This window comes from Barbatula barbatula (genome assembly GCF_947034865.1).
Source record: "Barbatula barbatula genome assembly, chromosome: 11".
Lineage (NCBI taxonomy): Eukaryota > Metazoa > Chordata > Actinopteri > Cypriniformes > Nemacheilidae > Barbatula > Barbatula barbatula.
The window spans coordinates 16,401,507-16,415,529 of NC_136774.1; the positions used below are offsets into that span (position 1 = coordinate 16,401,507).

General features: G+C 38.5%; 1 protein-coding gene across 1 annotated transcript in view; it reads left to right on the forward strand.

Annotated features, from left to right (window-relative positions):
- nol4la (nucleolar protein 4-like a) overlaps nt 1–14,023 on the forward strand; it is a gene marked incomplete at its 5' end in the record, with an annotated part of 34,681 nt that overhangs the window by 16,144 nt on the left and 4,514 nt on the right. Inside the window, 8 exons of the mRNA XM_079468510.1 lie at nt 4,097–4,208; nt 5,524–5,633; nt 9,782–9,935; nt 11,949–12,250; nt 12,405–12,590; nt 12,700–12,888; nt 13,520–13,639; nt 13,811–14,000. Coding sequence (XP_079324636.1) covers nt 4,097–4,208; nt 5,524–5,633; nt 9,782–9,935; nt 11,949–12,250; nt 12,405–12,590; nt 12,700–12,888; nt 13,520–13,639; nt 13,811–14,000 — 1,363 coding nt within the window. The remainder of the gene's footprint in view (nt 1–4,096; nt 4,209–5,523; nt 5,634–9,781; nt 9,936–11,948; nt 12,251–12,404; nt 12,591–12,699; nt 12,889–13,519; nt 13,640–13,810; nt 14,001–14,023) is intronic.

Consider the following 14,023-nt stretch of genomic DNA (forward strand, 5'->3'; position numbering starts at 1 on the left):
ATGATGGCTCCCTAGGATGTTGTGTAGATGGAAAAGAGGAGTGGTCCAAGCACCGATCCCTGAGGGACCGGTTGGCAGTTGGCTGTGGACAGTGAGCCCCTCCATGAAACCATGAATGATCTGCCGGAGAGGTAGGATTTCAACCAGCCAAGAGGAGTGCCTGAGATTCCTTAAGATGACAGGGTTGACAGTAGTATCTGGTGATTGACTGTGTCGAACGCTGCAGATAGGTCTAGCAGAATCAGGACCGAGGATTTAGACTGCGCCTTAGCTAGTCGCAGTGCTTCTGTGACCAATAGCAGTGCAGTCTCAGTGGAGTGGTTTGTTTTGAAGCCGGACTGCTTGTCATCCAGTAGGTTATTCTGGGATATGTACCAGGTTGAACGCTGCTCTTTCAAGTGTTTTTGCAATAAATCAGCATATTTATTGTCCTAATAATATTCGAAAGTAGAACTTGTATGTCCCAAATCATAGTATGTTGAAAATAGTATTCCAAAGATTACCGGATGGTGTACTACTTCCGGTAGAAATTCGAAATGCAGAATGATGCACTCTCTAACGGCTGATATTATCCACAACTCACTGCGAGTAGGGGGAGTTTGGTGACGCTCCACTGCATTAATAAACTATATAACTGATGCATCACTAAATTGAATGAATAAATACCTTTATGAAAAGAAGAGCTGTATTTTGATGTGTGTGACAGTTATCGGCCACAATGTTGTATAGGCAACAACGGCCACTTCGGCTTTGTGTTAGTATGTCCCAGTGTGTGCAATATCTTTTACCATGCACTCAAAAGTACCTACTATTCCAACACAAAAACATTACCTACTATAAGGGATAGTATAAATAGGCGAATTGGATCGCAGGAAATGTATCTCAAACCCTGTTGCACACCGTTTCCAGCTAAACATTGCGCACCGGTTAGAGCTTGAACGTGCCCCAGGTGTGTCAGAGGAAGTACAGAATGCTGAATGTACTGTATGATACACACTCACACAAATGACAAAGTCATTAACAAATCTGATAGAGCCTTTTATCTCACACTAACACTAGCAATATTTGTAGCCTATTTGTATTTTGTAGTGCTTAGTCTAGTTTTTCTCACTTTACAATGAGGTTGTATTTGTAAACACTAATAATTGCATTATCTAAATGAACAAAATTAGTTTGCATTTGTTTTAGTTAAAGTTGGCTAAAGATAATACAGTTGTTTATTGTTAGATCAGTTTGCATTAACCAATTATTATAGTGTTCGCTTATGAAAATGTTTTAGTAAAAACTTAAATTAACATAAACTAAAATGAATAAATGCAGTAGTAGTATTGTTAATCTATGTTAGCTAATGCAGAAATTAGTGTTAACAAATACAGTCGTATTGTACCTTTGTACATTTATTCAGCATAGGTTTTATTTAAATATGTCACCTTTATATGTTCATTTGGGAGAGTCAATATAAGGTAAGAGCTAGTGCGGAATTTAATGTCTGATCTAATTAAATCAGAACACATACACACAGTAAGCATAACAATATCTTAAGAAGTAGCAGAGAGTGTGTACCTACATTCGCATGCTTGATTTCGCTCCCCTGTGCTGTGATTTCTTGTTGTGTGAAGGTGTTGGTTTCTAGACCTCACTAAGCTCTATAATAACCCAATTATAGGAATTAACTGCCTGACAGCTCCATCTTTTACTTTTGGCGAACATTGCACATTGCAAAGATCCTAGTTCTCACCGATTGGCTGTGAGCCTTAAAAGTCAGCTGTAACTGGTGAGGCAGTCTGTGATTCGCTTATTATGCTGAGGTTTGATTGGTTGTAATCAGCTGGGAACGACTATGATTGGTGGTTTACAGTATTTACATTATTTACATTATTTACGTCCATGATCTTGTCATGAATTCTGCCCTAACTCCTCCTGAAATTCACGATCTGGTTGATATTATGCCACATTGAAAGTAAAGTGTTAGAGACACAAAGCAGCCACTAAGGGGCCTACAATGTCCTAAAATAACAGATTACATCACATCACCTATAGTCCTCACATTGATGCTTGACAATCACATGTCATGTTTTCTTCATGCACACAGATGGAGATGTAACATGCATTATCCCCAAAATAGCAAAACTTTGAATTGCAATATCTCTTGGCACATTACTGATGTTCGGTCGTTCAGTTATTGGCTGAATTTTAAAGAACTACCATGACTTTATCCTTAATACTTGAAGAGTTTGGATCCAAAAATGAGATAACTACGTTTTTAAATCTTAAATTGTAAATTTTAAAATAAAAAACATTCCAATTTATATCAATAAAACTGCAGTTGTTTTGTTTTGATTTAAGCCATAATAACTAAAAAAATACAAATAACTACCAATATGAAACACAATAAAAACATGCTAACATAGTAAAAAAGATGATTGTTATTTTTTGTTAAATTAACTGTAGTTAACTAATTTTGGAACCAAACTCTTCACTTATTAAGGCTGCTGTTCTTGTTGGGTGTTTTGGGGACAGCTTGAATGATGCAGTTCTTTCTACTTAATGACTTTTTCATGTTTATGAAAACAAGGTGGTTATAAACAAAACATATTTAAATACATGCTTCAGACATCCTTCATTCTAAATATTTTACTAGGTTTATATGAGAGGGTTTTCTGATTTGTATCTCAATGTTTTTTATTTAAAAGTTTAATAAACAAAGAAATGAATAAGATGAAAAATATGAATAGTTGAAAGATATGTTTAATGCACACTCAGGCATGTGATAACAACTGCTGTCATTAACAGTGGATTAAATAAACGATTTTATTTTACATAGCCCTCATGGGGGCAGACATGCTGTGATCACATGACCAGCCAAGTACCACTGACATGATTTCAATAATCCTTCTTTTAGTAGACCCTTTGACACTTTGGAATAAATAAAGCATGTCTGATGGTGAAAAGAGCCTTCTATAATGGCATCAGTAAATCTGTGTCATCAATAAAGCGTCAATTTAAATTTTAGATGCCTGCCGTATCATTCAAATCTGGATTATTTATATGCCTTTTGGAATTAGTTTTTTTACATAAAAATACTTAACTGTTGTACCGGACATAATAGGTTCTAAATACTAGGAAGATGCAAAATGTGTTTGTGTACGAGCATGTGTGTATTGGTTGTTGTGGGGTGGCAGGGAGATGCACGATGTCCTTAGGGGCAGCATTCACCTCCTCTCCTCAGCCAGTGCCCTGGAGAGCCCTGCTGTCAGGTTTCATATCATGAGCAGCCCACATAGACTAGCCCTGCCAGGTTGGCAGGAGGGGACAGTCTGGGAGCATGGCATTCTGGGAGGTACGGTTTTCCCCGGGTGGCCTTTTCACTCTGTGCCCCCCAAGGGGGGAATGTAGGCTCTGCTCTTCCCAGTGCTTGATTACCCCTCTCTGTGTGAAGGTCATACAAAAACCATGAGAAGAACGCAAGAGAGAGACGTAGAATGTGATATACTGTAGGGCTGTCAATCGTCAAACAAAACGAGTGTAAAGACGGATATGCTTCCAAAAGCCGGGTTTCCAAATTCGCTGTTTTCAAGTAAATGTATAAACACTGTACTTTTTAATTATGTAAATACTGTGTTGTCGAAGTTGACAAGCATGTTTTAAAACTTTTTATTGATTAGATATTTGCCAAACCCAGTGACGAACATAAAGGGTGACTACAAATAATGATTTATGGCTAAACTAAATAGACATAGTCTAAGATTTGTAAATATGTCTTTGCTGCTGGCCTGCTGTCTTCTGTGTGAGATTTACATTTTTTATAAACGCTGTGTTTCACACGTGGGTGACATATTGAGTTTGGATGGTAATAGCATTTTACCATCCATAAAAGAATACAATTGACTATTCCCAAACATCCCATCGATTTACAGATAAATGATCTGAGAAACATTTTACTACGTTGCCGCTAGAATATCCGTTTATTCACTATTATAAGCTTTCATATCTGTGTGACAGGAATTTACAGAACAACCACTGTAATTTTCTGCTCCTCCAGATGTTTAATCTCTATCAAAAAAAAATTCTGACTGTGCTTTTCATTTTTCTTCAGATTGCAGAGACTTATGCATTTCTTCCACGTGAGGCCGTGACACGTTTTCTGATGAGCTGCGGAGAATGCCAGAAAAGGATGCACATCAACCCCAGCACTGCCGAGTTCAAAGGTCAGCTGAATATGTTATTGTTTTTTAATGATATTCAGACTTATGCATAACATTTAAAAAGCCATTTCGCTGCTGGGTAAATTGGTTGTTTTTGATAATTTTATCATTTATTAAAGTTTTGGGTGTGTATTAGCAGTAATTAGCCAGACACGATAGTAACATCTTTATTAAACTCGCACCCTTTTTTATGTAACACAGAGCCAAAAGTAAAACTCAGGAGTTGTATAGGCCACGTGTAATTAATTCATGGATAATTCTAGCCACGCACATCCCACCGTGAACATCAAATTAACAAAAAAGCCTAATCAGCAATTAGTCCTTCAAGACACAACATATCAAGCTTTCCTATAGTGCTTGATGTTGCATTTCACCTTCAAATATGCATTCTGTCTGAAAATGAGCATAATTCTAGCATTACGTAACACTGAGTAATGCTGTTAAAATTTGAACTCCTTCGTAATTATCATACTGTTAAAAAAATATTGCGTATATAATCATTTTCCAGCATCTCACTCTAACGTATATTCAGATTTTATAGATTAGGTCATTTTCCCACAGCTGAGATATTATTGTTCATATGCTGCGTAAATCAGCTGTCTGCGCAGACATGACGTCTGTCTGCCATTAGTCACAGACTGATGTGACTAATCCACAGTCAGTCAGAGATAAGCTTGATTTCCTCCCATGCACATGCAGACTGGCGTGTGGGGGAGAGCTGCTCTCTCGACATTTGTAGAGCATAGATTGAATGATAGAGCACACCAACTTTGAATTGTGAATTAGTTGATCAGGTCCTGCCTACGGGTGACTTCAAAAGGTTGTGGCAATGGCTGCTCGCTGCAGAATTTTGTAGCTTAAAGATTAAACTGTTCACACTATATAATGTCTGAGTCAGATAATTTGTGTCCAAACAAATGCCTGTCTGCATTTACATTGTTTGATTTTAACAAAGACCCGAGGGGGTTTTCGACAAGCCCTATTAAAGCTCTGTCTCATGTGCGCCCTCTAGTGGACATAATTGAGTTACGTACCATGTATTGAATGGGACAATATCGGCTTTATAAAGACTTGAAAATACAAAAATGTTTCAACTGTAATATTTCAAAACCTGTTTTTACATAAGACGTTTACATAAGAAAATGCTTTGTTTAAAAGAAGTGTAACATATTGTCTGCCTGATGGGACATTTCAAAAAGTAAAGTTCAGTAATAATTTACTGACCCTCCTGTAGTTATACATCTGTGTATCTTGAATTATTTCAAGTCACTTCAGAATTTGCCTTAAATGTGTGACACCACCACCTTTTTATCCACAGAGAATGACCGTCCCACCTCTCTGGTGCCTGACCTCATTGATTACAACATGCCCCTTACTGCCACCTATCTGAAACAGATGAAACTACAATGCATGGCCACCAATGAGCAGGTAGCAGTAAGTGAGAGTGTTGTGTTGTACTGTAAATCTAAGTTGTTGGTTTATTTTTGATGAGATCGTATTTTAAGACTCAAAAATATGTTTCTAAGCATTTGCCGAAAGCTCCTAACCCTTATTAAGATAAAACCAGGTGTATTGACTTCTATTGAGTTCTATTTTAACTTGATAGCATGATGTTAAATATGCCTCAGTATCTAGGCAGAGAATCGAAAAGTCACCCAACTCAAAGAAACTGCGACAAGGCCTTATGTGTGGTTGTCAAGGTAAACTCTTAAAGACACGGTTGCCTCAGCAACTGTGTATGTGGATGCCTGGAATAGCAAGAGATGTATGTGTCTTTGGGTCACTTTGCTATATAAATAGCATTGTGGTGCATACATACTACCATCATACTGGTAAAAAAAATGCTTCCAGAAATATAGAATTAATTTGACAATTAGAGAATTATATAGTTATATTTTTAGAATAGAGAATAAAATATTAAAGGAGGATCAGAAGCCATCAGCAGTTAATGAGCTTCTACAAAACATTATTGGGTCAAATTACAGTACAAATAGCATCATAGTTTGAAATACACTACATGCAGATTACATGCAAAGCTTTTAACAGCCAACGTCTGAAGGGTGTTTTGTGACACTGCAATGCTTTAGTCCCTGCATACACCGAAGTGGACAAACACACAAGAATGGATCAATTTTCCATGGACATAGACATGTGAAAGACAAAGTGTATTTTTTTGTATATTTATTTGTATAGCTATTTACATGCTAACCAAAAGTTCAACGTAATATTTTTTTAACGTTTTGTAATTTTAAATGCGTTTGTTCAAGAATACAATTATATATTATATGTTGCTTGGCTGATAAATGTTTTTAGTTGGCATTCTTTATTCCTTTCTTTGCCCTTAGATGTTAAGTGCAGGCTGACCTTCAATCAGTTGTAGATAACTATAGCAGGTGGATGAGAGTAGATATATTACAAGCCTGCGGGGAGGGGGCGCTATTGTACCACTGTCCATGAAACTGAAAAAGGGTTTAGTTTGTATTTGAAACAGAATGACACTGTGGGTCCTGAGTGGGACAAAGTGAGAAATGACAGTAATATATCGCTTTGCAGAGATCGGTTTGGCTTATGTTGCACATTAAGATTAGAATAAATAGGGTTAATTAAACGCACTTATCCACTGACTTTTAAAATTCTCATGTATTTAATGGGTTGGGATGGTTATGGTTTGGTCTACAATTATCTTTCTGTCAATTTACACTGTATCTTATTCCCTATATCATCCCTGTTATTGTCTAAGAGTCTAAAAATAGGGATACTTTCACCTTTCTACCTGCAACTGTATTGTGTCTTTTTCATTTTCTTTCTCATTTCCTGTATTACTGATGCCCCACTTGGTACCTAATGAAGCCAACAGCTCACACATCAGCCCTCTAAACAAACCTCAGAGGGAGCCTAATTTCTCATGAGGATAATTCTGTAAATCCCATGTTTACAGCATACAGATGTGTGTGTGTGTGTGTGTGTGTGTGTGTGTGTTTGCACATGCTTGTATGTTGGTTTATAGCTGAAGTGTATTTTGATCAAGGTCCTTGATTATTATAGTTAGGGCTGCTCGATTATGACACAAATCATAATCACAATTAGTTTGGCCAATGTTGAGATCCCGATTATTTAACACGATTACTCATTAACCTTTAAAACAACATAGAAAATAAATAACTTGGCTTTAAACTCTGAATTTAACTGAAAAAAGGTGAAGAAATAGCACTGCTGAACCACTGTAAAAAAAGGGTGCGCTGTGGATTTATACTACAAGAGAAGAGAGGATCCTAGAAAAGTAGAATGCGGCACAATAATCGTTTACCTCGATTATTTTGGTTTTGTAATTGATGAAGGCCAAAATTGATGATTACGATTAATACACATGCTTAATAGTAGTTAATGGTTTTCCTGCACATTTCACCACATAACATGCATATAGGGTATTTATGTATGTAGGCATGCTACCAAAAACAGGTATGAAACTATTGCCTTAACTTACTGCAATGCATTAGATTTTGGTGCAAAATAAATTGACTAATAGTAGACTTTAACTTAAATCTTATGTAACATCAAAACATTTGTGTCAATCAGTTCATCTGTATGAAGTCTCAGGAGATGGTTCTCAAGCCAGTTTCCTGTTCGCAGTGCAGTTCTTAATAGAATGAAGTGCTTAACATGTTACTGCTGATATTTGGAGAGGCAATTCACAGCGACAGTTTGGGGCTGAAATCAGAGTGACTTTTTTCTCTGCCGTATATATGTGTGTCTCTCTCTCACACACACGTCTCCGTCTACACACCTTCATTTCTCACTTTCTCTTTGAGCCCACTGGATGATTACATTCTTTCAGCCCTCTCCGCTCTTAAGGTTGCCATGGTAACGATAAACAGGGATTCAGGGACACATGTAGTATAGAGGTTTTTGTGCGTGCTTGAAAAGAGACTTCTTTTGGTCTTGTGGTATAGAAGAAAATGGATGCATTGATGATATAATAAAAAACTCGCTTTTATATTGATGGCTGTATAGAGTACTAGATGTTCATGGCTTTTGATCTTGAAGTCCGGTTGTTTTAAAAAAGGTATCAAACTTATTTTCAGCAAACTGCACTCATCACAAGGTTTTATTGTATCCCGAAGGTGACAAAGTGTCTTAAGCTGAAATCATGGCTTTTGAAAACAGGACAGAAATGATTAATTAAATATTAGGTCCTGTAGAGTAAGACAGGAAGTGTGTGTGTGCAGGAGAGTATTGCAAAGGGGGATGGTTTAAGTGAAATGTGGGGTTTGTTTTTGACAAATTGAGGAAGTGGCACAATAACACGTAGGTGGGGGTGGATGTTTGTCTTTAACGGCACTGGCTACAAGATTAGCCCACATGCCATCGTGAGGGTTTGATCTGAGCAGATGGATGGCACAGGGTGAGCAGTGCATTATGGGTGTTTTTAGGGAGGGGCTGAGATGTAAAGTAGAGATGCTAAATGTTACAGCTGTGAACTTTCTTACAGCTTCATCGTCATGGCAACAGAAGAGGTAGTGAGGTGTGTTCACGCCTATAGTGCAGGTGACAGCTAGGGTCACGATGGGATTCGCTATGCTTGGACCAGCTCTTACTGCTGCACGTACACACCGACAGTATACTCCCAGTTGTACTTTTATTATGATTACTATGACTTTACTTTCAGTAGTTTTGTTTTTATGCTGATGTATTGATGTTTTTGTCAACTAATCCTTAAAAAACCCATTTGAATTGTTTCATTTTTACATAGTTACTTGTGTTAATAATATTGTTTCCTTGTTATTATTCTTGTGGTGTGGGGGCATTTGGTCACCAGTTTATATAAACATTGGTCAGTTTATTCATAGAATTATAAATAAGGCAAGGGGTAGAGCTTGCCAATATTGTGTCATCGTTTATTCATCCTCATGTCCATTAAACCTGTATGTGACTCTTTTTTAAGATATTTTGAGAAATGTATTTGTGTCCATACAATGGAAGTCAATGGAGGTGTTACCCATATTCTTCAAGAAATCTTGTTTTTTTTGTTCTGTAGAAGAAAGTAAGTCATACTGGTTTGGAGCTGTGTAAATGATGAAATAATTTTTCTATTTGGGTGAACACTACACCTCTTTCGGTTTTTCCAAATTCACAGTGTACATTTTGCATGTTCTTTCAACGCTTATGTTGTACATCTTTTGTGCTTTGGCTCCAACAGGGTTAAAAATAGCTTCCCTGATAGTTACTCATTATTTAAGAGTCTCCACCCTCTTTTTCTTTACATCCCTCTCCTCCCTTCATTCACCAATGTGGAGTTTCCTCAGAAAGGATTACACTGGGATACAGCACAGTAAATGATCATAATGGGCTGATAAAATGTGAGCAGGTTAAAAAGCAAGATTTGTTTATTTACATCCTCCGGATATTGATATAATATATAACTCAACAGGGAACACAGGTTTGATACTCTGACTCTGTGTTCATAGACATGGGAGAGTCCAGTGATGTCTTGGCAATAAGAGAGGATATGCTTCATTTTGTGTATCCTGAGCTCTCTGACTTCCTCCTCCCTAACCCCCCCTCCCTCTCACATACAGGATGAGAGTTCGGTAAGCAGTGAGGATTTGGACATGGCTGAGCCCGCGTGGGTCTCTACTGAGCGTGCTCCAGCCGCAGAGCCTAGCAGCCCAGCCGCCCCATACACAGAGAGGATGCCAACACCCCCACAGGCCAACATTAAAGAAGAGGAAGGTATGATATATCTCTCTCTCCTTATCACACACTCACTCTCCCTGTGGATATACTGTATATTTCTTTAAGATAACAGCCACAGTGTACCAATGTTTGTCAGGGTTGATTAGCGTAGACTGAGAGTCTGATAAGTGTCCTGCAATGCTGATGTTGAGGAGGAGCGTAAAGGCCCATTACAGTACTTCCTACAGCACTCTAGCGTCTCTCTTCCATTACGCTCTGGACAGATGCCGGTTAAATGGATATTGGGTCTGCAGAGCCATGATGAGATGAGCCTTAATTTTTCTTTCGATTTTGCCATATGTGAAAATCATCAGTGTGAAGTATAACAGCATATGTGGAGAAAAGTTGTTGTAAAACCATCAGGTTGCATGATCTTCATCATTATCTATGTTAAACGTTATTTCACATGTAACCAAGAGCAAATGTACAAGTTATAATCTATTGATAAACAACAGTCAATTAACATCTTTGGCTCGTGCTTTCATATCGACATGTGTAAACAACTTCAGGCTTTACTGTTGTTGACTTTGCTTCCTTTTTAAATCCAACACACTTGATTATTTTTCTCAAGATCTCACTTCCCGTGTTGTCTCTCATTCAGGGGGGCTGAGGTGGCGAATGGGGCAGGGGGAGGGGATGGGATGTGATGTGATGTTTTTAAAATGGCTGCTGGGATGGTCGAAGGTCTTGTGGGTGGTAGAGAGGGAGGAAGCAGCTTGGGTCGCCGCCTTTGTGGGTTAATCCTGTGTAATCTTGCTGAGAGGGGGCTGCGAGGAATGACTAGGCCACACACACAGACGCGTGTAGTGTACGCTTTCCCCATCATAAGGAGAGAGAAAGTGACAGCGCACATGCTCAGTGCACCTTACCCTTGACGGATGGCTGTGGAGGCCCCTGTGAGAATTATACCAATCAGGGGTGGTATTGTTTTAGGAATGATGGTCAAATTTGTGTTTAAAAGTTAAACCTCTCTGCTTGCTATCGTAACATTTTCTGGTTTTGGGATGTTCAGCTGATCACAGCCTCAAACATCACACATATCATTTATATCACACATATAAATTATTGGATGGTCTAATATACAGTATGTCATTGATGTGTATAAATCAATTATCATTAAAAGAGAGCTGTCAAACAATTAATCGCAACCAGAATAAAAGTTTGTGTTTACATAATATATGTCTGTGTACTGTGCATATTAATTTTGCAATTACAAGTACATACAGGCATATATGTAAGAAATAAATATAAAAAATAATAAACATTTATATATAATAATTTCCTAAATACATAATGCATCGAGTTTGTGTTTATAAATACAAAAAGAATATAAAAATTATATAAAATAAAAATAAAATATAATAGTCATATATTATGTAAACACAAACTTTTATTCTGGATGCACTAAACAAAATGCTATGAATGAATAGTATTTTTTGTAAGAATGTTTGTTTTGCTATAAAACATGAAAATATCACTGATTATGAAAATTGCATAGAAAAATCTAAACCACATCCATCCCGGTATTGAAACTGTTGTAGTCATTGTTTGATCATCGCCAAGTGGCTTTTCTGTGTAATAGACGTTAAAGGGTCTATTCATATTTTGCATTTTATCTGCTTCCGTTCCCCTATTTAAGCACAAAAAAAGGATCTTTCTTTTTCATCTGATCTTTCCCCCTTCCCCCTCTAAAGCATACTCCCATCGACTCTAGCAGAGCCCCACACCCATCTCATTCCCCCTCATCCCATCTCTCACTCTCTCCCTCTTCACCTCTGCCTCCCTCCACTGGTTTGACAGTTGGCCCCAATGTTGGTCCCCTGGTCATGCAGAAACAACACACACACACACACACACCATACGAAAAAACAGCCTAAAAGTGGAGCAGCCTCCCCTTCTCCCACTGTGAAACGCACACTGACACACATGCACTTAAAGTGCAGTGACTTTATAAAGTCTTTATTCCCTCTCTCTCTCTCTCTCTCTCTCTCTCTCTCTCTCTCTTTTTAGATGATTCCTCTTCAGAGAATGGCAGCACAGCTAACGGTCTCCCTGCTTTGACTCCTCCCGGAGGTGCTGCCATGGCGACCGGAGGAGTTCCTGCTTCCGAGGGGGCAGTTCAATACGGGGAGGTGAACGGTAACGGAGCTGCAGCACCGCTGGACTTTAGCAACACTTCGTCGTCCTCTTCCTCCCAGGAGGGACAGCAGCCTGTCAATCTTAGTGACAGACTGTTGCCGGGGGTGACACTCGGATCCTTCCCACCTGACCTCAACAGAAAATTCCCTGTCAAAACTGAGTACGGTAGCAAGGTATGTCCCATTTTTCAAAACACATAGTAATAGTACATTTACATATGTTTAAAATAATAATCAGCATAACATAACAGTGTTTAGATTGTATAGAATCAGATTTTGTTTTGACTTACCATGATGATTATTTTGTCTTTCCATTGGCTTTCAACAGTCCCCTCAGTACAGCTCAGGAAGCTATGACTCCGTAAAGACAGAACTGAGCATGTGTGGGGAGGACATGACCCTGAGTCGCTCTCAGGTCATAGACGATGATGATGATGATCACGATGACCATGACGACAGTGACAAGATTAATGATGCAGAGGGTCTTGACCCTGAAAGGCTCAAAGCTTTCAACGTGAGATCGCCTCCCTTAATGACAATTTTATCTTCTTTGCAATTTAATTCTACTGCTGATCTATTTTAGCTGTCAGTTTTTCTGTCCTCATTGATTTCTCTTTTTGCAGATGTTCGTGCGGTTGTTTGTGGATGAGAATTTGGACCGAATGGTTCCCATCTCAAAGCAGCCCAAAGAGAAGATCCAGGCCATCATTGAGTCCTGCAGCCGGCAGTTCCCAGAGTTACAAGAACGTGCACGCAAACGTATCCGAACCTACCTCAAATCTTGTCGCCGCATGAAGAAGGTTGGCTTTGAGGTAGGGAAACATGATCTTTGGTCTGCATAAGCACAAACATACAAAACACAGACACACTTTAGCTTATATTCTCTGTACTGTGTCAGTGCTAGCAAGTAATGTGCAATAAAGCCATAAAATTTACAAATTTTTTAGCTCATAATTAAATTGAAATAGCACACTTCTGCCCTCTAGTGGCTGATGAGGTCACTTTAATTTTGTGATGCTCACCGAAGTACTACCACATGACTTCACAAGTTAACAACCCTTATTCAGTTCATTAGCTAATAACTACTTGAACTGTCAGTTCCACATCCAAAATATTTAAAAAGGATTGAGAACCACTGTTCTTAAATAATAGACTTAATATTTTTCTGCTTTCACTCAAAAAAAACAAATGTAGACAGCTACTTTTAAAAATGTGATTTTTAATAAACACTAAACAGGAAGACACATGGCTGTACCTTTAGTTTGCCATTGCTCAAAACCTTAAGACTTTAATTCCTATTTGAAGGCAGTTAATATAACTACATAATAAAGGCAATTGTATAATTGTTAGTATAGTATAGGAAAAAACTGAATTTGCATGGAATTTTCACTCTCTGCTATTTTAAGCTAATGCCACTTTTTTCCATTTCTTTCACGGTGTCAGACACGGCCCACGCCCCCTCACCTCACTTCCGCCATGGCTGAGAATATCCTTGCAGCCGCATGTGAAAGTGAAACACGTAATGCAGCTAAGAGGATGCGCCTTGACATCTACCAGGCCCATGTAAGTCTGTGTGTGTGCTATGAGAATATTGCTCTCTTTAAGTATTATTAGCTCTGGATCCTGTGCCTAAGATTGAACAAATCAGTTCATCAGTCTATTTAATGCAGATATATGTTGAATCGTGTGTCGTTTTTGTTCGTTATTTTCTTCCCATCGGTTCACTCTCCTCAGGATGAGACCATTTCATCAGACAAATCTAGCTCCAGAGATCCGGCTGCCCTGGCACACTCAGGCTTCTCACTGGCTGCCTCGGCTTACTCCCAGGACCAACTCTACACCAATGGTGGACTTAACTACAGTTTCCGTGGATACGGGACACTTGGCAACAGCCTCCAAAACAATGGTACACAACAAACCAATGGTGAGTTGATGTTTGAATCTATT